This window comes from Carassius gibelio, chromosome B2 (assembly GCF_023724105.1).
Source record: "Carassius gibelio isolate Cgi1373 ecotype wild population from Czech Republic chromosome B2, carGib1.2-hapl.c, whole genome shotgun sequence".
NCBI classification, from domain to species: Eukaryota; Metazoa; Chordata; class Actinopteri; order Cypriniformes; family Cyprinidae; genus Carassius; species Carassius gibelio.
The window spans coordinates 18,961,883-18,987,582 of NC_068397.1; the positions used below are offsets into that span (position 1 = coordinate 18,961,883).

Sequence of the window (25,700 nt, forward strand, 5' to 3'; positions counted from 1 at the left end):
CCATCCCATTATAATTCATGATCTGGAGATAAATCTTTCTTTGGTTTAGAGTAATGATTAGTAATGATTTTATGCTGTCACGGTAAATAAAACATACTCTGGGACCACGAGACGGGCACTGGCACCACTTCTGTTATACGTAATACAGTTAAATACTTTAAGCAGTGATAGTCTGAAGTGTTAGTCCAAAATTATAAACCACTTATAATTTGAAGATCAACTACAGCAAATCTTAACTTTAAAAGTAGCCTATTTAGCTACATATCCAGCTCCTAACAAAAAGCAGCTACACTGACAATATAACTTTATTTTATAGAGAAGACCAATCGCAGTGTGGGTTTTAATGGGTAATCCAAATCAAAGTACAACAAGCAGGGAAGGAACAGGAATAAATAACAAACAGAGAAGGAACAAGAATGGGAACAGGAACAGGAACTAGGAAGGCGAAGAAACTGGGTGACGGAAAGAAAGGACTCCATACAAACAAATGGAAACAGACCGGATTATATAGGCAGGGTAACGACTATCACCTGAGTGCAATTAACAGGAGTGCAATTACTGTGATGAAGGGACAAGGCTTTGTGGGAATTGTAGTGCCTGCGGTGAGGTGCTTATGGGGAAGTGAGACCACTAGTGGACACCCAGGGAAACAGAGACCAGGCAGCGTGACAAAGATAGAACTGAGTTGAAAACATTGTGACAAACAGCAGCATTTCCCTAATATGTCATACAAAAGTGCATTTCCCACCGCCACTCACAAGAAGACGTTTTGCAACATATTTTAAGACATTTCAGCTCAGCTGTGCATTAGGCTGAGTGCACAATAAAATGTGACAAGATTACTCCTCCTTTTGGCAGGAGAGATGAATGTTTGTTTGTTTTTTAAATGAAGTTAGATGGTTTAATATCTGCAATGAAACACATTAGCTCAGAAAACACTTAACATTGTCAGGTGTATTGCCGCTCAAACCATGTATTAAAAGTTTTAGAGAAAACCTTTCATATTCAGTGCTTATTAAACAGCTGCGTACATGATTTATGCTGTATGCTGACCAATATGGAATATCAGTTTTTTTGTGAAAATAACAGCAATTTTATATAATCTAATAAAATAAAAAAGACAGGCTGCTAAGACAACTTCCTTGAGACTTTTCTTAAATTGTCATGCATTCTCTTTACACAACACTTTTCTTGTCGTATCCATGGTGACTAGGCAATTATATTATATTATTATATAGATATAGACATCTAGGACATTATGGTCTAGCAAAAAAGCAATGAAAATGTGGCATCTGTTATCTAGTCAACGTTTATTATAGCTAGTTTTTAGCTTTCCAGTCCTTTGCAGCGATATCAGAAGACAGTTATTTCAGTGGCAAGTTTTACTTAAGGGAGCACTAATATTTTCTGCATACTCTTAAAACAATCTATGAAGCAATTCTTGCAGTGATGCAGTTTCCTTCACATTAATTCACTTTATGTTGCAGGGGGTTTTATGAACACACAAAAGTCTTTTTTCAACCACTTGGGTGTAGGGCTAAATAAAACCTCTATCAGCTGGGGTTACTGGTTTTTACACTTTATGGCGGGTGCTGACTGGTACCACATGATGATATTTTTATTACATTATATAATTAGTCATAGTTTACTGGAAATGGCTTCAACATACCAGTGCAGGGATGTAATTGTAGTCGTCAACCAACATCGGCTTCAGGACATCATGTGTTATTTATATATTTTTATAGCAGACAAAATGAACTTCGTATTTACATCAGAAACATTCCCATTCACTATAAAAGGAACAATATAAAGGTGGGGCCAAGATAGCACTGTTCCGAGCAGAAATTCTGTGCTCTTAATCCTCAGACATCAAGATTTGCATGCAATAAAGAAAACTACTTTAGGTTTATTTTATTTCAATAATGTTTTGGGACTGATATTCACTTTATTTGAAATCTCTGTCATATGGGCAAATGCAAAGCAAAACATCATTCTGAGGCGAGCATGGAGAAAAAAATATTGTGCCATCCCAACTATTCCATGACAGATTTAACATGTGACTCAGCTGACACTGTCGATCCAGAGAAAACACTGATCAGGTCATCAGGACGAATCGAGGCAGTAATTAAAGGTACAGGTTGTAGGACCTGCCACTAGAGGACGCACTACCAAAACAACAACAACTGCGTGGTTTGATGACACTAAGAAGGAGTGTGGAATGATGGTATTTGTTGTCTTCTACCCACCCGCTGACAGCCATCAATCAGACGGAAAGATAAATTATGTATTTATCGCGAGTTCAATGATTTGAGTGAGTAGATTACATACAAAGTCAATGCAAAGATGCGATCAGACTATGAATCAGACACGTCCTCGCGCGGGTCTAGAGACGCGATGCCCGCATTTGGCGTGTATGCCCCATAATACTAATCTGCCCCATAATACTAATCTTGTTGATCGTTATAATAGCATACCTTTTCTATAAAGATACAAAGCAAAACAACTCACCTGTCTAATAAAACACAAGCAAGATCGACATCTCTTTCTAGTTGAAGTTTCTCGCGAAGCTACTTCCATATTTGTCCACGATACTGTTGTCATGTGGTTTCTACATCAGTAAAGGCGGTAACAAAGGCTAACTAACGTCACTGACAGGCGACTGCACTGCCCCATGTCATTGTTTAGAATGGGAATTTTCTCATGTTTAACAAGTGGTTGAAAACATTAGAGATATTGTTAGTAATCAGCTGGACAAAACATATAACAGTAGTTTAGTGGTTTTTGGATATTTTACTGCAAATATCTTACAAATTGTACAATTAAAGCAAAAGGAGCCCCTACCAAGTATTGACTACATGCACAGTAAATGAACATACTTTCCTTCTGGAGTCGATTCACGTGTATATGCTCAATGAGGTATTTTCTCCTTATAACCCCGAAAAGATCTTAAATTACACTTTCATTTTTTATCGTACAGATAAGAGCAATATATCAATCGAATCTGTAAAGGGTCTACTTTTATTTGTAAACATACATAATAACAACAAAACTTTGTGCATTTATAAAATAAAGATAACAAACAAGGTGTGCTGTCTGCAGCCTTGGTCTGTGGTGATCTTCATTTAGAAATGCGTCATTAAAATTAACTGTAACTCAGTGAATACTCAATGAAGAGACATTAGAGATATATCTATAGCCATTCTGTCCCAAGGCCGTTACACCTGGAGGCATAACCAAGTCCTACCCCAATTGGCAGTCATTCTGAATGGAAGGCGATCCTTTATCAATGCCCTCCCTCACCCAACATCCGGACACTCACCCACTATCCCCTTCATGAGAGCAGGGCAGTGTCCAGCAAAACCAGCCGCAAGATTGGATAGCACCCTCTTGGACACCGCACGGACCGGAAGATGCAAGTGGCCCTAGATCAGCAACTCAAGTTTCCACCTGAGATTTTAAACACCAATCTCAGGCCGGATATTGTTTTGTGGTCAACTTCACAATATAAGTCCCTATTCATCGTGGAACTAACTGTACCATGGGAGGTTGCCGTGGGAGAAGCGTATGAACGGAAAAAGCTGAAGTACACTGATATAGCTTTTGAGGCAAAACAACTAGGTTGGCGTACACAGGTACTTCCGGTAGAGGTTGGCTGCAGAGGATTTGTGGCCACATCCATAGTCAGGCTCATGAATGGGTTGGGAGTTCGGGGACAGCCCTTCAGGAAAGCCATTAGATCACTGTTGGAGGCAGCAGAGCGAAGCAGCAGGTGGATCTGGATAAAGAGGAAGGACCTCAACTGGGCTGCAAAAAACAATAAGGAGGGGTAAAAGCAGAAGGGGGCTCACCTGGGACACCAGGTGTTGCCGCTGATCCCTCTGGAGGTGTCGTGGGCCTATCAACGAAACACTGGTGAAGGAGGGTGCCCACCTGAAGACCCTGATGATGTTCTTACCCCTCTCCCCACTTAAAATAAGGAAGTGCTGATTACTAGGGATATTAACATCAAGTCCTATGAGCTGAACTATAGAAAGCTTGATATGTCTACTTTTAAACTAAACAAGTGCTGCCAAAAACTAATATTTTGCGATAAAGTAATCCATATGAAAACAACGCAATGTCCATCTTTCACGTACCCCTTCGTTATATCTGCGACCACGCCCACGCGCTGAATGCCCTATTGAGACTATAATGTTTCATGTATAATGTATAGCAGCAAGACTGTTCTTCAAGTTACCATATACTTATTTTACTGTTTGCTTTGCAATGAGAGGAATAAGGCATAATTCGCCCTAAGAATATGTGATGAGGATAACATCAGAATTTGAGTTTTGGTTTTTCTCAGAAAAAGAAAGAAAGAAAGAATTAAGCACTTTATTCAGCAGAGATCATAAACTTGAGTAAGTCTCTTTTTATTGATTGATATACTTGTATTAGCTTTCACATAATGTGTAAACATTTTACTAGTTAGACTTTTTCCAAACTATAATTCCTGACTAAATGTATAATCAAGGGAAACATTATGAAGTTTCAATAACAATATACACTATACCATACAAAAGCTTGATGTAAATAATATAAATGTAACAAATAAATGTAACTGTAACAAATGTAACAGACAATGCTGTTTTTTCAATTTATCAAAAAAAAAAAAAAAAAAACCTGAAGAAAAATATTCTCAGCTCTTTTCCATTGCAATGTGACGTCACTTAACACCAAGTATGTGTCTGTCATTGATTGTGTATTGTTGATCCTGTTCTCACCTTTTTTTTTTTTAGTTTAACACTTTGTGAGTCATTAATTTTATTATGTTGGTTTGTGTATTGTTAAGAATACAAACAAGACCGGTTACCATGTTAAATGTTTATTGCTTTCAATCACCCACTTATATAAAATAAACAGTCATACTTACATACTGGAACATTTTCTCATATTAAACAGAAGAAACCCGGGCATCACACTGACACCATTTTTAAATACCTGTTTCCCACCAATAGAAGGCAGACTTAATTGGTCTCATGCCAGAGGGGGGGATTGGTGTTTGTTTGATTCTTGGGTAGGATACTATAAATATTAAAATTAATCCTGATATCAAAGGGTTGAACATTTTTGGACCATGGGATTAGAGTTTCACAACTTGCAGATGATACAACCCTGTTTTTAGAAAACACAAATCAGGTTGCAAAAGTCATTGAAATCATTAACACCTTTTCGGAGGCTTGTTTTAAAGTTAAATATTCCTAAATGTGACTTTGTTTTTTTTGATAACCTTGTAACCTCTGTGAATAATATACCTATACCTAAAGATAATGTGAAATATCATGGCATATTTCCAAGAATATCTCTCTTATGCAAGAAATAAATTGTATTACTAAGATTAAAAAAGCTAAATTAATATTCAACAATTGGCTTCAAAGAGATTTATCCTTCCTTGATATAAATATTTTAATAAAAGCAGAAGGTCTGCCACTTTTTTCATTATTTGTTCATGACAATACATTTAAACAAATGAATAGTTTATTATTTAACTTTTTTTGGAAAGACAAGTTCTCTGTGGTAAGGAATACCAAACAATATCTATAAAAACGTGCGAGGTCTTAAATTTCTGTTAACTTTTTTTCTGTTAACCTTTCCCCTTCTAAACTCCTAATTAAACTTTCTAAATTCCATGAACAGGCACTTTTGGCATGGAAGCTTTGTTTTGTTCACAATTTCTCCCTGCATAAAGTGAAGCTTTGGAACAGTGATAGTATTTTAGTAAAAATTGGCATGAAAAAGGTATTAATTATCTTTGTGATATACTAAGATCCCCAAGGGAATGTTTACTCTTACCGTGGTTTCATGTTTAAATACAATTTCCCTGGTGTTCATGAGGAGTTTCTAACAATTGTTAAAGCTATACCAAATGGTCTTGTTCACTTCATGAAATGCCATATCATTTGAAGTGATTGTTAAAAGGAAGCAGAACTTTTTGGTTGATCACAAGCATATATATGATCCAATATGTGATAATAAAATTATAAGAAATGTGTTTCAGTCAAGGAAAGGGAAATTCTAAAATAGATAAGATTATTGGGAAAAAAACACGGCTCTTACCTTATAAATTCTGTGTCTCCAACAAAGTAAAATATTAAAATGTATGGATTTTACATAATTTATACCCCACTAATGAAATCATATCCAAATTTGGTAATCCTCATTTGAATTGTAATTTCTGTAATTTCAGTATTTTTTTTTATGCCCCCTTGTGAAGGAATTCTGGTCCGAGTCAAAATTATTTTCTTCTAAATCCATTGAAGACATTGACTACATGTGATATATTTTATTTTTCTCACTGTAAACATAACAGAACATATATAGGAAATGTCTTTATTTTATTGGGAAAATATTATATTCATAAAAGTACATTTTCTTCAACATTCCCAAAATGACATAATTTTCTTGGTGACTTGAACTACCTAATTATAACAGAAAATATTAATACCAAAAAAAAAAATGTCAAATTCCTGAAACTGTATAAAGATCTGATGAATGCCACATAATTTTGATTTACTACCTCTGGTATTTCTTATTTTATTTATGTATTCTTATTTATTTTGATTATTTTTTCTTTGTGTTCTTATATTATTTCTGTATCCTTAATGTCATCCAATGTTGTAATAAATTGTTGAAGTTAATGATTTATACTTGCAATAAAAAAATAGAAAAGAAACAATATAAAGATATAAAGAGAAATAAGTGCTGATATTATAAAAGTCAATTTATAGTTAGCATTTAGCTGCTCTGAAGTAAATATTTCACAAGTCTTTGTAAAAGCCGATTGAGAATAATTTCAACGCCTCTAGATGGTGCATGGTTCCCTGAGAATAGGGAATGAGACTCTGCGTCATCTAGAGGGAGCTATGGGAACACTGTCAGCGTAACCGGTGTCTGAAGCATGAATGAAATAACGACAATGAATTTGACATTGGCAGGCGGAAACCTAAGACATAAGCAAATGAGCGACTGCAGATATAAAAGGGCACTTGTACACGGGCATGATTCCGAAGCATGGCACAGAGACGCAGTGTCTCGTTCCCTGTTCTCAGGGAATCATGATTACAGGCGTAACCTGAGATGTTCCCTTTCAAAAGGGAACTCCACTCTGCGTCCGCTAGAGGGCGCTATTGGAACGGTACACTCAACGCTATTGGAGCTACACTCAACGCCAGAGACAGGTAGTAAGGCTCAAATAAAAAGAGCCTACTACTCACATTACTGCCTAAGTGGAGCTCTGGGGAGTGGAGGTTTGAGCAAGATGACTCTCTTAACCTGGGTAGGGGAGCTCTTAAGAATGGAGGTCTCAGCATAATGACTCTCTAGAACGAGAAGGGACCTGACTACACTCAGCGCTAAAGACAGTTAGTGAGGCTCACAAAAAAGGAGCCTACATACCTAAAGTACTGCGCAAGTGGAGGGGAGGCTTCAGCAGGATCACCCTGTTAAACGAGAGAAAGCCTTGCACTCCACCCTCGTAAAGAAGCTCTTAAGAGTGGAGGCCTCAGCATGATGACACACTACCAGGAGAGGATACCTGACTACACTCAGCGCTAAAGACAGCTGGCGATGCTCACAAAAAGGAGCCTACATACCAGTAGTACTGTCCAAGCGGAGCTCTGGGAAGCAGAGTACACTGCCAATGACTCAGAAGCTAGAGTAGTAAGCTAGGAGTACTAACCATACTCCTAAGTGTCGTAATTGGCACAAAGGCCCTCAGATTAGGGGAGTACTCGAAAGCTCGCCTGAAGAGCGGCTCTTAAAGGAGGCCCACAAGAGCCTAACAACCTAGCAGCCACAGAGCTCTGTTGAGAGAGTACTAGGAACTGTGACCTCAGCACAGCAACCCTCAAGGGAGGGGAGCTACCAGGCTCAAGAACAGCTGAGAGGATGAGGAGGCTCAGAGGAAATTTATATATATATATATATACATTTTTTTTTACCAAGTCAGGAGCCTCCTTCACCAATACTGTAGATAAGCCACATTATACACCTGAGTTGTTTGTGTGTGTATGTGACAACTTAAAAAGTCTTTCTGTTGACAGTGATGGGTCTGTTGTAAACTTTATGATTAACACTGATACTGATGTCATGATAAATTCACACCCACAGCTTATCAGTCACTGAATTAGCTGTATCACTGGTGGTTTGACAGTTTTGTTCCAGATAAAAATAAACAAAAATGTGTTTGTAAGTAAACAACAGATATCATTATAGAATTAAACATATGCATTTAACTTTTTTTTCCCCTGCAAATATATATATGCATGTGCATGCTATGTCTTTACACATAAAAATAAATGTGGAAAGGATTTCTCTGAAAAGGAAATAAAAACCAAAGGAATAAAGACCAAATATGTCATTTAAATCCATCCGACGTAAATACTGTAAATTATTTAATGCATTGTAGACAATAAAACACCAGGTTATTTCCAAACATTCTGTCATGCAGAACAATTGTTATTAGCTTATAAGGTGCAAAAGCATCAAAAAATTTAAACCATTTGGAAACCAATTCACAATATCAAAAACAATATACAATATAGATGCTATAAACAGTTAAACCATCCCCTTGAATTTATAAGTTTGCATACATCTCTACCAGCAAAAACAATCATATCAAAGCAGCTGAAAGCAGTAACAGCAAGAAATACTTCATTTATATGATGAATTTCTTCAGTATTCCGTATTCCTTTGGTATTTGGTATTTCTGTGGTATTTGGTATTCCTGTGGTATTGTCATATACACTCACATAATATACTCTGAATCCTTGATAAGGCACAAAACTAAAAAACATGACCGACAGGAAAAAAACATTTTTCAATTGTGCCCAAAACTCTTGACGTTGACATGCGGCCTTTCCAAATGTCTTACTCACGTAGATTAGAAAATAAACTTGGAAAAATGCTAGCACACTCCAAACCAGTATTACTAGTGTAGAAAGAATATAGTTAAATGTCTTTGCTCTATGATCGTCGAGAGCCTTACTGAAATGAAAGCACGGAGTTGTGTCAGTGTGTTTGTCTCCAAAGTTAGAAAAAGCTGGGAACACAGAGCCAAATATGATCAACCAGACGGTTGCGCTTGCAATCGTGGCATGAAGGGTGCGATGAAACTCCAGCTTGTGCCGCTGATTAGAGTGCTCCACATAACGCACAATTAGAAGGGAAACATAGAAGATGAATGCAAGATACATGTGGGCATGGATCATAAGACTGACAAATCTGCAGAGATCACTGCCTATAGTCCAGTTTATATCAGAAGCATAATAGTAAATGCGAAAAGGCACCGTGAGAAGGAAAAAGGAGTGCACTGATATCAGATTGATCACAGACACTTTGGTGAAAGAGAGATGTCTTTGAGACTGTAGCATACAGGACATTAGTACAACATTCAGAGTCCCAAAGATAAAGATGAATATGTATAAGACCAGAAGAGCAGTTTTGAAGTCCTTCGGCAGGCCATTTGGGTTTGCCATGTTGTTTCTGACACTTTGGAGAAAAACATTTTGGTTTTTACTTGCTCTCAAAAAAAAAAAAAAAAATTACAAAAACATAAACTCACATTTTCCCCAAACTCCTTTCCTGGTGAAATGTTTTGGCCCTGAAATATTCAAGATCAATTAATCACATTTCTTCTTTTGAATGTTTATCAAAATTGATGCTTCAAAAAATAAGGAATACATACATACCAAATCTATGTACTGTAACTGTCTGTATTAGTCGGGACAACCTGCATATGTGTTTGTAAAGTTTTTTTTTTTTTTTTTTTTTTTACGATGCTAACGTTAAGGTTAGTTTGAAGAATAATACTGAAACAACTATTTTAAGCATTTTTTTCCTTTTTTTCCATGAGAAAATGAATGCTGGTACTTACTAATTTACGAATGGTATCAATCATAAAGTGAATGTCAATATTCCTTCAGCAACAGCATGCAGACAGTTTGATGTGACAGAGACAGTTCATAAATTTGCTTTTGGTGCCAAAAGAGTTGAAGACGAATGTGATGTCAGCTTGTCAGTTCATGTGTAAATCTTATGTAAGTGTCAAACGGCCAGCCTCCAGAGTCTTTAGGAAACACCTCCTGACTGTTATTTGTCACAGTAGAGATTACAGTTCTACAAATCTCTTGCATAAGGAAGTCAGTGAGTTTTATAACATGTTTCCTTTCTGAATCTGACCTTCCTGCTCTATTTCACTCACTATACCCAGACAGCATATGACTCCGCACAGGTGCACAACACCGGATCCGTTTTCAAACCGGCAAATCTTACACGCTGAGTCCCAATTCGACTACTTATACTACGACCTAAAAGTATGTACTTTTTTTTGTGAGGAAAAAGTACATACTTTTGAGTGTGTAGCAAAAGAGTATGCATGTTCTGGGACATACTTCGATGACGTCATGCAACATGAACGACAACGTGGTTGCCTAGTTATGCACACCACAACTGTTAACGTTTCATTCATTCTTTATGTCCAATAAAATTTTATTTACTATAGAGGGTTTTCACGGCGCGTCATCAGACCGGAAGTCGGCCATGTTGGAGGCACTCCGCATCACAACAAAGCACTGGCACTGAAGTATATCCCGAACGTCGTCAAGGAAAATGGTTAATTATTGCCGTGTTTCAGGTTGTACTAATAAGACAGCTCGAGAATAATAGTGTGTGGTTTTTTGGGGTGTCAGATTGTACATGTGCATTTATATGATAGAATAAAATACTATGAAACTAACTAAGTGTACAGTGTAGATAGCAAACTGGGAGTCTTTGGAAATGAAAAAAAAAAACATGATTGAGAGTCACTTGGCTACACCTTGAGTATCGCAATGATATCATACAGTTAAGTATAGGTTGATTAAAGACGTTATTGCATTACTTACTTTGGCCTTTACAATACAACGGTCGTTGATAACTTGGTACTGCGTCTCCCTCACCCATCCACACACACACCATCTGGTTATAAGCCTCCAAACCCTTATAGGATTTAAGGTCTTCCGCTGTGTATGGGCTCGGCGAGAAAAACAGGTAGTTGACTATATCGGGATATGCAAGGAAGAATATGAATATGAAGGAAGAATCACCGGGTCGTCACGGATCCAAGAAGAGGGAGCTAACTCGTAGGGATCTGCACCGCCAATAAATCGTAATTTCTCGTAATATCGCGCCTTTTCTTGTGGTCCAAGTCCTTCCCTACATGCCTTTGCATCTTGGGCACGTTTTGTTGAACTTTTCGGTTGTTTAGACATTCACTTAGAGTATCCAAAGCGCACTATACTCCATTGCACTCCGTTCAGTTTTTTACACAGAGTACCTCCACAATGGCCGCTCATCCGGGTTACCGCCCAGAACGTGACGTCGGTGAAAACCCTCTATTCCCATCTTTTTTTCTCAGCGTTTTTTTTTTCCACTGCTGCATCCGACTGCCATGTTTACATCACCGCAAAGCCATCGCAAAGTTCCTCCCTCCCGCACGCAATGGGTTGTGGGCAATATTAGCACTTGGAGTGTGCATTGATCTGCACTTCGAATTCTAACCGGAAATAGTAGACCATCCGGGTATCTTTGGAATACTCTTTTCAACATACTACGATTTGGGACGTACTAATTCTAGTTTCGCATACTATTTAGGAGGGATAGTATGCGAATTGGGACTCAGCAACAGTCTCGTCCGTTTCAGTGCTGTAACATGCACCCAGCTCGGGCGGGGTTTCAGGGGGCGGGAACAGCGGTCTCAGAGCGGATCCAGACGGGTGTTCTTAAATCCAGGCCGAGTCCGTGGAAACGAGCGCGTTTTTTCTGGAGTTCAGAACAGAAGACGACAAGACGGTCGAGGAAAATACAGACTGCTCGCTGTTATCCTCAAAAACCTCACTAGCTATGTCACACCGTCCGATCAAACTGTTCTACTAATAAATAAATCAATAATTATGCTGTGTACTCGATAACTTAAAGATTTGGTGTTTTTATTGATCCTTAGATCTGTGTTGGACTGTAATGTTGGTTAACATCATCATCAATAATTTTGGCTTTATCTTTGACACTATTTAGAAAGTTATTCAAATCAGAAGTATATAAATCTTTATACAACGGAGCAACAAACTGAGATAATTTTTTGATCTTCTATAACTGTATTATTAATTGGCAATTTATTTAAAGAAGTCAATTCACCATTCAGTTTTTCCAAATTAAAAAAATATTTAGTGTTTTTTTTTCTTCTCCCGGTTCCAACCATTTACATCTTGATCTGATGAATGCACCCTCTGCTTTTTCTTTGTAAATGTAATGCAGTTGTTCTTGTAATGACGATAAATCTATTAATTATTGCATATTTAAATCACCTTTACTGGACAATCGCATTATTTCTTTAATGACCTTATATTCATTTTGTCTATACCATTAAAGTTCCTAATTTCATATTTTAATATCTCCCAATATGGTCCATAAACATTCATTATTTTTAGCCCAGTGTTTGTCAATTTTGAAGCCATTATTTTAAAATTATGATCATCTAATAACTTTTTATTCAATTTCCAATAACCTCTTTTGAATTTCGGTTTAACTGGGCCATGTACATTAATAAAGATTGATGTACTCTATGGTCTGTTAAAACTGATGGCTCTATACACACAGACTGGACACAAGAGTCCAGTTCATGCGATATTAGGAAAAAAAGCAATACATGATTGTTTAGAATAATCTTTGTTATTCCATGTGTCTGGATTTTTGAGATGCAAGATTTCAACTAAACTCAAATGGGTACACACATATTTGATTTCACAATGAGTTTCATTGCTTCTTGATGGTCATCGATCTACATTTTCATCAAATACAATATTAAAATCACCTCCCCATACAATATTGACAAGGGGAAATGTATTTTTAATTTGGTTCAATATTTGTTTAAAAAAAAAAAAAAACTCATTGTTAAATTTTCTATTATTGGTGGCATATGAATTCTCAAGAGTGTAATGAGTTTGATCAATGTTAACATGTACTATTACCATTCTACCTAAAAATAAATCAATTTCATGGCTTAGGACCTTTGAAGTTTCCTTTTAATATAGCGACCCCTGCAGATTTAGTGGTAAAATGTGAAACCATATGTCATTTCCCCATTGACTTTAACAAAATTTTTCATCTTCTTCACATGCATGAGTTTCTTGCACAAATTAAAAATCAACACCCTTTCCTTAACAAAATAAAAATAAAGATTTTCTTTTCAAAACTGAAATAGACATTTTACACTCATACTCTTTTAAACTAAATTATTAGACAAGGGTCCATGTTGAGTATTTTTAGTTATATAGCATATCTTATAATTAATGTTCTGCTGTGTATAAACAAAATGTTACAACCTGTAAACATAGTTTTGCTTTCACTTGAATCTGAATATTAGTATAACAAATTTGTGTTCCCAAGTACAGCACCTTGTAATTCTAACATAAAAACTTTCGCTTTCCCTCTTTGCATGTTTTCATCAAGAGGCCATAACTTGGCGCATGCTTCTTTATCTGCAGTGGTCAGATTCTCTTTGAAACGTAGACATTTCTTTTCCAGATATTCATTCGTTTTCGCATTTCTCCACACCAAGTCTCTTGTTGTCCAAGAAAGAAACCTGATGATCACTGGTCACGGAATTACATTCTTCTTCAGCTCTGGAAGTTTACCAATCCTGTGAAAAACCAAGTCTTGTGCATTATAAGGAATAATATTCTGAATATTTTACAGTATGTTTGATTCCTTTATCTCAATTAGTGTCAGAGTTTAATTAAAGTGGATACAGTAAATAAAACATCAAAAATATGGATTTAGTACTGTATATAAAAACAATAAAGGCATAAGTCTAGTGCATTTTAGGGAATATTATTCTGAATATTTTACAGTTGGTTTGATACATTTATTTCAAATGGTGTCAGAGTTGAATTAATTTAAGTTGGTACAGCATATAAAACATATTTAAGCCGTCACCACCAGAAATCCAATGTCCAGGCCTCTGAGAGTTGAAAAATAAAACAGTAGATACAGTAATAAGACAGTATGTTAATTTATGACCAAACTCACGAGCACTCCTAAATTTTGTCTGTGACTCACATCATGGTTTCACTATTGTTTTTAAAAACAATAAAGGCATAATTTAAAAAAAAAAAAAGTCTTGTGCATTCTAGGGAATAATATTCTGAATATTTTACAGTTGGTTTTATTCCTTTATCTCAAATAGTGTCAGAGTTTAATTTAAGTGAGTACAGTATATAAAGCATATGAAAAATATGGATTCAGTACTGTATATGAAAAAAATAATTGTCTTATTTTTTTTTTTTGTGGTCAAACAGAATAGTTGTTCACACAGTAGCAGATCTATACAGGTGGAGCTGGGGAAGGTGGAGGGTTTCTGAAGTGTGCTGCTGTCACGAGTAACTAGACAGGATTCAAGAGCGGATGCTAAACAAACAGTTTATTGGACAATGCCACAAAGAACAACAACCTCGCTGAGGGGCTCATGGTCTCTGTAACACAGGGACGAAATGGGCAGCCACCTAGACGAATCCCCACGGACGAAGGTAGGAAACCCGAAGATCCAGACACTGGAGGAACCAACGACCAGGAGCAAGAGGACAAACACCAAGGATCTAACACTAGGGGTGACCCCAAATAGTCGATGAATTGATGCTTTAATTCAAAGGAACCTGATTCGACTACCAGTCTAATAGTTGAATATTCGCGGAGTGTTATTGATTATGCCATTTTGACTATATGGGGGAGCTCAAATGACGATTTCACATAGACCTACCAATTGTCTCCCAATAAGTTAAAATACAGCCTATTATGATAAAGCTGTAAGAATCTGAAGAGAAAGAAGCTTAAAATTTATATTTTAAAGTGCGCGAATAAATCCAACCACCTCTATAGATTTATGTTTCACTATCCATAATCTGTGACCGACAGAGGAGCATCTTGGCGGTAGGGATTTAAAACTTTACCAAGACTCAAACTGACACAGACAGAGACTGGATTTTTTCGAACAGGTAGGGTACAAGTGATTTCAAAACATTTCAGCCGGTGTATATACATCGTGAATATAATTATTTAGCTGATATGAGATGCATTTGGTTTTGAGTCAAGCGCTTTATTGTAGTACTACGGTGATATCTCTTCAGTGCACAGCGCAAGCAGCTCAAACTACAATGCAGAATATTAATAACTATGACTGGGACTGTTATATACATACTATTATAATGAGAAGACCATAATATTAAAACGCTATGAATTTTTAGATTTTAACTGCAGTGTTTCTGCACATTGTTGCACATGAAAAATGCTTCCACAAAAGGAGTTCGTATTTAGAGCCCTCGCCTATAAGTCTTAATATTAACATTATGTTGTATAAAACTTGCTATCAAATGCATCACTCCTACTGGTCATCTTCAGCGCGCACAGCTCAAAACAGAAGTGCAGAACATTAAAGGGGGGTGAAATGCTATTTCATGCATACTGAGTTTTTTACACTGTTAAAGAGTTGGATTCCCATGCTAAACATGGACAAAGTTTCAAAAATTAATTTGTACGTTTGAAGGAGTATTTTTGGAACAAGTTTTGTCACAAGTTTCGGAAAGTTTTTTTCGAGTATGGCTCTGTGTGACTTTAGATGGAGCGGAATTTCCTTATATGGGTCCTAAGGTCCTAAGGAAGAGCGTGCTCCCATATAGCAGAGCAATGAGGCTGAGCACAGACTGATCAGAGCGAGAGCATCGCGAAGTGTCACAGAAGTTTGTTTTTGGTTGCCAGGGCAAGACAACCCTGCACAGATTACCAAAAAAAAAAAAAAACAGCATTAAGGGACCAGTGGATGGAGTTTATTTTTACAGAGCATCAACGGAGTTGTGCAAGTGTTTTTGTTTGTTCCCTGCATTTCAAAGATGCTTATTTTACAAACAAGGCCCAGTTTGACGCCGGATTTGCACATCGTTTATTTCTTGAGGATAATGCAGTCCCAACGAAAAAGGGTCACGATCGTGTGTTGGAACCGCATGCGGTGATTAAAACTGCTTCAAATATCTCGGTGTTGTTAGCTTAGCTATCAGCGCGTAAGCACATCAAGTAAACAACAGGCGATGTTGTCATCAAACTGCACTTTCCACATGTACAGCTTAAAAAAAATTAAAAATAAAAAAAAGATGACATAAAGTGGAACTTAGTCATTTTCCAAAACCGCTAAGCAAATATATAAAGTTTTGTACATACCACATAGAGACGTAGTTGCTGATGCTGCTCTTGTTAAATTTCAGCCTCTGGATCTGTGTCACAGCTTCCAAACGCTCTCAACGCAAAAGCCTACTGGCGCTCTGATTCTTTAGCTCCGCCCACACGTCACGCCTCCAGTCGGTCGTGTTTTTCAGGAAAAATCGGTACAGACTATCTTTCTCTTATGAATATAATAAAACTAAAGACTTTTTGGAGTTATGAAGGATGCAGTACTACTCTTTAGGTACTCAAGATTAACAGGATATTGAGTGAAAATGAGCATTTCACCCCCCCCCCTCCCCCTTAACAACTAATGTCTTAGGCTAACGAGAGCACTATTGTGAAAAAAAAGTTTATTTTTATGGTTTCGCCTAAAGTGTTATCTGTTCATCAAAACACAAAACATTATTTACCTCGTTTATATCTGCAAGGTGTTCGTGACACATTTTCCGTGTGTTAACATCAGTAATTATGTTAGTGGAATGTCTGACTTGACTCTTGTTAATGTATTTTGCCTCGCCCCCAAACATATGATTCGACAATCAGTCGAATATCGGCAAGATTCTAAAATTCCAATTCGACTATAAAAATCCTTAGTCGGGGACACCTCTACTGACAACACAAGATGCGGTAATGCACATTGCATGGCAAATGAGCCACAGCTGGAGCTGATCGCTTGTGATGATAATCAGCCATACCCTCTCACCACACTCATACACACACAGAAAACAAAGCACAGATGAGATCATGATCCCATGAACTGCGACAGTACCCCTCCTCTTAAGAGCTCCTCCTGGCGCTACCCATTGATCTTACCTGTTGATTGTACTCCGCAATAAGGTAATGATCCAATATGTCCCTGGCAGGAACCCAAATTCTTTCCTCCGGACCGTAACCCTCCCAGTCCACCAAGCATGGGCGTAGGTTTGGTCTCAGCTTTGGTGGGGACACCCCCCCCCCTTTTGTTGTAAGATACCAGTGATTACATGACTTCCTTTTTTATTTTAGACTGTTGATCTAAAGTTGAGACTGTTGAGACTGTGTAATGCTGAACAACCAAACGTTTATTAAGTTAAATTATTATGTACATTAGTATTTACACTAACAAAAAATACTCTGCCACAAGGAAACGAATCTAAATAAATAAATATAATAACCTTTTTCTATTATAAACACTATTTACCCTCCAATAGAATCACGTTAATGTTGACTGCAAGATTCTAAGTTAAGGTACAGGCTAATTGACATTCAGTTACTTGCTAACGTAATATTCTATCATCCTGGGTAACACATACTATCACCAGTTAATACTATTTTCCACAGTAGAATCTGCATTTGTAAGCCTGGTCAGTTACTACTGCTAGTTTATTTGTGTGGCTAGCTAGTTATTTTGCTTACTTACACTCTGACTCTGCTTTATGAAAAAGCTTATGTCCCTTTTGCATAAGGCATCTACAAAGTAAAAAAAAGAGGGGCAAAAAAACCGGAATATTAAAATGTTTTTACTTTGGCCTTTGTATGTGGCAGAGAGACAACCCTGGTGAGTAACATAGTTGTTGTAACATAGCAGCTACATAGTTGTTCAGATGTGAAATTGGTATTATGTACAAGTACTATATTGGTCAGCACTGTGGATTATTTCATATATAGCTATCAGTTAACATCAGCATCAAATTCATTTAAAAACATTTCAGCTTAATTCATTTTCAGCGAGTTTTTTAAATAACTTCTGTTTGCGATCTAATGTGGATTTTGTTCACCATATAAGACAGAAATATTTATATTCAATGTAAAAGATCTTCATGTGGATCATGCATACAAATATATCTCACTGGATTATTACAATTAATGCCAAAATGAATGTGTGGAAATGTAAACTAATATATCCTACTGACACACAACAGCAAAATATATAAATAATTGTCTTAAAACAGTTTTTTTTTTCAATGTGAAAATACTAACATGCCTAATACTTCTGCACAGTACTGTATATATTAACATTTTATTAGTGTTATTATAAAAGAATGAGTATGCAGTTGTGACAACAATCTATAGAGTTTTTAATGAGAGTTTTAAAGCAAGGTTGTCTGTATTCAGTGTTTGTATAATGTTTAATAACTTTTATATACATGTATAAATAAACCTATGTATGTTTTTGATTCAACAGCTTCCACTGGAAATCCTCAGGGAAGTTATTTTGTCGGCGGGTGACTCTGCATATTTGACACTCACTCTGGTTTGCAGATGGTTTATGGATGTGCTCCGAAGTTTTTCGGAAAGCGGCACAGTTTGCCTGGCTAGACAGTAAGATTTCCCCGTTTAATTTTGTAGTAGAAGGCTGTTAAACTTTTTTTGTATTATTATTATTATCTTTCATGTATTTTGTCTTTACACTATAAGTTGTGGCCAACTGGAAGAATTGTCCTCCTGTCTCCTGACCGGAACGAGTTCAGACGGATGTACAGCATCAGGGAATGCTTGCAGTGCAGAGCCCTTTTCAAGTTTAACCCACCAGGGTACAGGGAAGAGACCGGTGTGGTGATCTTCTGGGCTTTTGTTTACACAGCATTTTGTTCCAAGGACTGTTTTTTTTTTTTTTTTTTTGCGGCATGAAACACATTTGTGTGTTAAGTTAATTGAAGGGAAATAGAGAATGGACTGAGATCAACTGGTTTTGATGTATTAATTGATGTCATTTAAAGTTAAACTTTGCAATGTATAATGTTTTAATAAAAAAGCTATGGAAAACACGTGCATGACAACAGGTTTCAGTCATTTACATCAGTCTATCATTCTTTAAGGTTTCTCATATTTGATGATAACATCATTTGCTATGCATTGCTCATAATGGATTCTTAATTTAGTTGTGACAGGATTGTGAGGATTAATGAGGTTTTCAGTAGTGCAGTTCAGAAAACAAATAACAGAAAGTAACAAGTGTTTTTGGGCAAGTTCTTTAGAACCTGTATAGTTCCTATAGTTCCTAACCATGGATGTATTGTAGTAAAAATATTTGTTGGCATATTAATTACTGTGAGCTGTAATTATAAAAACACCATAGTTTTACTATAGTTACTGTAGCAGAACCATGGTAAATTTTCGTAGGGGCCAAGGGAATGTTCAGAATATTATTGGTGACGTTCAGAGACTGGTGACAATTTGTTACACACACACACACATATATATATATATAGATATATATAGATATGTATGTATGTATGTATATATAATTTGAATATATAAATCAAGGTACTCCATGACTATCTACATAATAGATAATAATCGCATAATAGATAATAATCGCATAATATTGCCGTGTCATTTTCAAACCAGCGAGTAATGCCAAGGTAGCGTCTACACTACAGCCATTGAGGGAGTAGACCATTTATTTTTATTCTGTTCGTCGTAATCCAAAACTCTTTGTATTTATACGGGATGTTGTGGAAATGCAACAATAAATGCAAAAACACAACATTTATATTCACTTTTTAACTTATATTAAAAGTTTATTCATCTGAGTGTCTACTTCCGCATTCCAATCCTGCTAATAGCGTCATAATTCTCTATACCAATAAGTTGTAAAATCGTCACTCATCTGTACACCAATAAGCTCATCTTAATCATAAACCAATAACCGCTGAGGTGGGCGGGGTGACACGTGTCGCTCCGCCCCAACGTGTCGCCCCGCCCCATCGTCCAGACTGCACTCTGGGATACTTGGTTCAAAGGAGCTTGCTAAATACTGGTGGGGACAAATTTGTCATCTCAAAATATTGATAGGGACTAGTACCTAGCGTCCCTCCCTAAACCTACGCCCATGCCACCAAGTACTGGAACCCACGTCCCATCTGCCTCGAGATCAGGATGCGATTTACCAAATAAGTAGTTTCCCCATCTACGAGACGCGGTGGTGGGGGAACGGGAACAGGTGGATTAACCCTCTGAGGTCTAGGGGGTTTTGGGAGCCTGGAGAAGTTTTGACATAACCTGACTTTTTTTTCAGTTGCTTTTAAACATATACATGGCTAAAGTCTGAAAACACTGTGTTCACTACAAACTGTTAATAATATGTAAATAGCATGCATGTACGTGATTTTGTTTTTGAGAAAACAACGTTTATGCTTGGTTAGTGAAAAACTAAAATTTTGAAGTAACTGTAATTGTATAATATATTCAAATAGAAAGCAGTCATTTTAAATAGTAAAAAATATTGAAAAATATTACTGCTTTAGCAAACTGGTTGTAACGCTGAGTCGGAGACGTTATGATCCATAAGCAGCTTTATTTCAATAATCCACAGAGTAAACAGAAACAGGTCAATCAGGGGCGTTAGATACAATGTAGACAGATCACAATCATAAACCTTGACAGAGCATAGAATCAGGGCTGGCGGCTGGCAGGCAGAGGCGAGAGAACAAGGCAGAGGTCGATAAGGCAGGCGGCAGAGAATCAGAGTCCAATGAACAGTCCAGGTCATACACGGAAGATCCAACAGTGGGAAAACGCTCGGTAATGTCTGCATGGGCAAAACAAGACTTCGCGTTTGAGTGAACAGGGTGAGATCCTTAAATAGGGGATGAAGATGAGCGACACCTGTGCAGGTAATCAGCCCCAGGTACGGGGTGTATGGGAAATGTAGTTTGAAGGAGGTTAATACTCAGGTGACGGTTCCCTCTGGTGGTGATCGGAGAGAGCCACAGAGGCTGTGTTTGTGACAGAGCCCTCCCCCTGCGAGCGGCTCCTGACGCGATGAGGTGATCGTCGCCGGGGTCTTCCTCGGGGTCTAGGAGCGGGTCTGTCGGGATGATCTCGATGGAAGTCCGTGATAAGAGTGGGATCCAGTATGTCATCAGCATTGACCCAGGACCTTTCCTCTGGACCGTACCCCTCCCAATCGACCAGATACTGTAGGACTCGGCCCCGGCGACGGGAATTCAGGATTTCGTGTACCTGATAGGCCTCCTGGCCATCGATGATGAGGGGAGGCGCTCTCTGGTCACCAGCCTCCTCTAGGTTCTCCGATCCTCTCGGTCCACCAGCGGGCTTGAGCAAGGAGACATGAAAAGTGGGTGAGATACGGTAATGAGATGGGAGAGACAGTCTAAATGATACTGGGGTGATTTGACGGAGGATCTTGAAAGGACCCACGTACCTGGGACTAAGTTTCTTAGATGGTAGCCTGAGGCAAAGATCCCGTGTGGACAGCCAGACCCATTGTCCGGGCTGGTAATCCGGATGAGCTCTGCGGTGTCGGTTGGCCTGATCTCTGGTCCGACGAACTGCTCGGAGAAGGTGAACATGAGCGCTGTTCCAGGTCTCCTCACAGCGTCTCAGCCAAGCATCCACTGCGGGTAATTCGGATGGTTCGCCAGACCATGGGAAGAGAGGAGGTTGGAATCCTAGGATGCACTGGAAGGGAGTGGATGAGGATATCGTCTATGTAGACTATGACCCAACGATTCAACATATCCCTGAATATGTCGTTTACAAAAGCTTGGAACACGGAAGGACTGTTGGAAAGGCCGAACGGCATGACCCGGTACTCGTAGTGCCCAGTGGTGGTTGAAAAAGCCGTCTTCCACTCATCCCCTTCTCGAATTCGGATCAGGTTGTAGGCGCTTCGGAGATCCAACTTGGTGAAGTATTTTGCTCGGCGTAGTTGCTCTAGAGCCGCTGGGACGAGTGGTAAGGGATATCGGTACTTCACTGTAACGTCGTTGAGGCCACGGTAATCTATACAAGGGCGGAGGCCTCCGTCCTTCTTTTTCACGAAGAAGAACCCTGCAGAAGCTGGTGAAGTGGAAGGTCGAATGAATCCCTTGGCTAATTCCTCCTCGATATACTCCTTCATGGCCGTGGCTTCGGGTTGAGATAGCGGAAATACTCGGCCCTTGGGTGGTTGAGCGCCTGGCATCAGTTCAATGGCGCAATCGCCTGGTCGATGAGGAGGTAGCTGCGCAGCCTTGGTTTTACTGAAAGCCTCCTGGAGATCGTTATACTCTTGAGGCAGTAGAGAGGCCGATGGGGAAGTATGAGTGATCGTGGGTCGGATGCAGGAATGGAGAAAATGTTCTTTGCAATAATCTGACCATTGGGATATCTGCTTCGTTGACCAGGTGATGCTTGGATTGTGCTTTTCCAGCCAGGGTAGTCCCAAGATGATGGGGTTATGAGGAGATTGAAAGCTGTAGAGGTGGATCTTTTCAGAATGGAGGGCCCCGACGGTGAGTTCTAACTCCTCAGTGATGGTTTGGATGCGACCGGAGCCCAGCGGTCGTCCATCTAGGGCTGCCACTGCCAAATGAGAGGTACATGGAACACATGGGATGTTATGAGTCTCCATGAAAGTGGTATCAATAAAATTTCCCGCAGCTCCGGAATCAATCAGTGCCTTCACCTCGATGCCAACTCCCTGAACATATAACGTGACTGGTATTTCCAACATTGAAGAAGTTCTAGAGGGATGACTCACCGCAGCTGAATGTAGCGGCGGTCGAGTGGGGCATGAAGCCTGTAGATGTCCAGCCAACCCACAGTATAAACACAGGTTGTGTTGTCGCCTGCGTGACTTTTCCTCCTCGTTTAATCGGGTAACTCCGATTTGCATGGGTTCGGGATCCGGGCTTGTGCTGTTGACGGGGGTGAATGATGAGGTTCGGTATCGGGGCCGACGTGCCCGAATCAGATTGTCTACCTTGATGGACAGATCAATGAGTTGTTCGAGGGTTTTGCCCTCGTCTCAGCAGGCTAGTTCGGTCTGCAGCTCAGCATCCAGTCCCCTCCTGAAGTGTAGGCGTAAAGGGTCGTCTGGCCAGCCAGTTTGTGCAGCTAGGGTGCGGAATGAGAGGGCATAATCTGCGGCCGTTCCTCCTCCTTGACGGAGTGCAATAAGCTGTTCACCAACCTCCTTTCCTCCAGCGGGATGTTCGAACACCTCTCTGAATCGGCGTAGAAATGCTGAAAAGGTGGTGAAAACTGATCGATCCCCGTTCCAGATGGCTGTGGCCCACTCTAGTGCTCTCCCCGTGAGCAAAGAGCACACAAACGAAATTCGGCTGTCCTCTGTGGGATATAACGAGGGCTGTTGGTTAACGAACATCGAACATTGTAATAGGAACCCCTTGCATTTGGCTGGTGATCCATCGAATTTTCCTGGGAACGCCAAGCGCGGGCTTACTGAAGTGGGAGGTGTGGTCATGGCGGCGGCCATTTGCTGAGGTTGAGGTGCTGCTGGAATGTTTCCCTCCGGTGTTTGCAGGCGGAGTGATTGGAGGGTTCGGATCATCTCTTCGGTGAGAGAGGTGAGTCGATTCAGCTGCTGCTGATGTGCTGTCAGCGCAGCGGCTTGAGCGGATACTTCTGCCGTGATCTGGAAGAAAGCCGCTGGATCAATATCTGGCGAAGTCTTCTGTAACGCTGAGTCGGAGACGTTATGATCCATAAGCAGCTTTATTTCAATAATCCACAGAGTAAACAGAAACAGGTCAATCAGGGGCGTTAGATACAATGTAGACAGATCACAATCATAAACCTTGACAGAGCATAGAATCAGGGCTGGCGGCTGGCAGGCAGAGGCGAGAGAACAAGGCAGAGGTCGATAAGGCAGGCGGCAGAGAATCAGAGTCCAATGAACAGTCCAGGTCATACACGGAAGATCCAACAGTGGGAAAACGCTCGGTAATGTCTGCATGGGCAAAACAAGACTTCGCGTTTGAGTGAACAGGGTGAGATCCTTTAAATAGGGGATGAAGATGAGCGACACCTGTGCAGGTAATCAGCCCCAGGTACGGGGTGTATGGGAAATGTAGTTTGAAGGAGGTTAATACTCAGGTGACGGTTCCCTCTGGTGGTGATCGGAGAGAGCCACAGAGGCTGTGTTTGTGACACTGGTAATGACTGGTCATGTTGAAATATATAAATGAACATCACATAACTAACATATATATATAAATATATATATATATATATATATATATATATATATATATATATATATATATATATATATATATATATATATATATATATATATATATATATATATACACATGTATGAACATGTATATATATATGACTTACTCATGTTAATGATCTCTGCTGGATTAAGCATTTCATTCTTTTTTTCTGAGGAAATCCTTAACTCAAATCCCGAGGTAATCCTCAATGCATATTCTTGTGAATTATGTCTTACTCCTTTCAGCGCGAAGCAAACAGTAAAATAATAAAAATAAAAATACACTTCTACAGTCTTGTTTTCTGTGTGGGCATTTACACACTACAAACTGACAGTGACATGACATTCAGCCAAATATGGTGACCCATATTCAGAATTCATGCTCTGCATTTAACCCATCCAAAGTGGACACACACACTGTGAACACACACCTGGAGCAGTGGGCAGCCATTCATGCTGCGGCGCCCAGGGAGCAGTTTGGGGTTCGATGCCTTTCTCAAGGGCACCTAAGTCATGGTATTGCCAGCCCAAGATTCAAACCCACAACCCTAGGATTAGGAGTCAAACGCTCTAAACACTAGACCACGACTCCCCAGCTTCACGTGGATCATTAAAATATCAAAACCGCGTTCAGTGAATGGGCGTCGTCGCATTAGATATAATTAAGGGAGACTCAACCCACGAGAGTTGTTGGCTCCAGAAAGTGGGATTCTGTGCAACCAAACATCGCAACACCCTCTCCAGATCCTGGTTGGCCGTTGGTCTGAGGGTGACACCCAGAAGACAAACTCACACTCGCTCCCAGTAATCGACAAAACTTGGATACAAATTGGGGCCTCCTGTCGGAAACCACGTCTATCGGGAGGCCATGAATGCGAACGACGTGATCTACAACAGTAACCGCTGTCTCCTTGGCAGAAGGTAATTTAGGCAAGGGACTAAAATGAGCAGCCTTTCGAAAACTGGTCCACTAGGTCAAAACAACCATATTGCCCAAGGAGGGTGGGAAAGCAGTAAGGAAATCGAGTGCGATGTGGGACCAGGGTCTTGAAGGGACAGACAGTGGTTGGAGCAACCCTTCTGGTGGACTGTAATAAACAAATCTCCATATTCATCGGGAAGAAGGAGGCGGGAACCGGCGCCCAATCAAAAAGCATTTTAATAATTCATAAATAAATACAAAACGGCGCACCAGCCCCTCACGGACGACTGGTGCGCCCAAATAAAAGCCAAAACATAAAATAATATCCCAGGCCTGGTCCTCTCTCGTCCTTCACGGTCGTCGCTCCAGTTTTATATCCTTCCATCTCCTACGTGGGACTCGATACTAGCGGTGGGGCTCAGGTGTAGCTCATCTCCAATCACTACACCTGGCCTCACTCCTCGTTCCCACGCCTCTCGGCCCCGCCCCACTCGCCACATGGACGATTGGAGGTCTTGCCCCGAGCACAAAGTGAACAGGCCA

General features: G+C 39.4%; 2 protein-coding genes across 4 annotated transcripts in view; one reads left to right on the plus strand and one right to left on the minus strand.

Moving 5' to 3' along the window:
- The window catches only part of LOC127950757 (transcription elongation factor A protein 1), a 174,441-nt gene that overhangs the window by 112,193 nt on the left and 36,548 nt on the right, over window positions 1-25,700 (plus strand). The window lies entirely within an intron of this gene.
- LOC127950759 (probable G-protein coupled receptor 141) lies at window positions 7,989-10,247 on the minus strand. 3 transcript variants are annotated; one of them, XM_052548013.1, is made up of 3 exons: window positions 9,914-10,247; window positions 9,602-9,640; window positions 7,989-9,528 (listed from the first exon to the last, which is right to left on the minus strand). In XM_052548013.1, exon 3 carries the CDS (start codon window positions 9,513-9,515, stop codon window positions 8,586-8,588), a length of 930 nt encoding a protein of 309 aa, XP_052403973.1. In that variant the 5' UTR covers window positions 9,516-9,528; window positions 9,602-9,640; window positions 9,914-10,247; the 3' UTR covers window positions 7,989-8,585. The 3 variants fall into 3 exon arrangements, with proteins under 3 accessions (XP_052403973.1, XP_052403972.1, XP_052403971.1); XM_052548012.1 differs by having other exon boundaries at window positions 9,729-10,247; XM_052548011.1 differs by having other exon boundaries at window positions 9,602-10,246.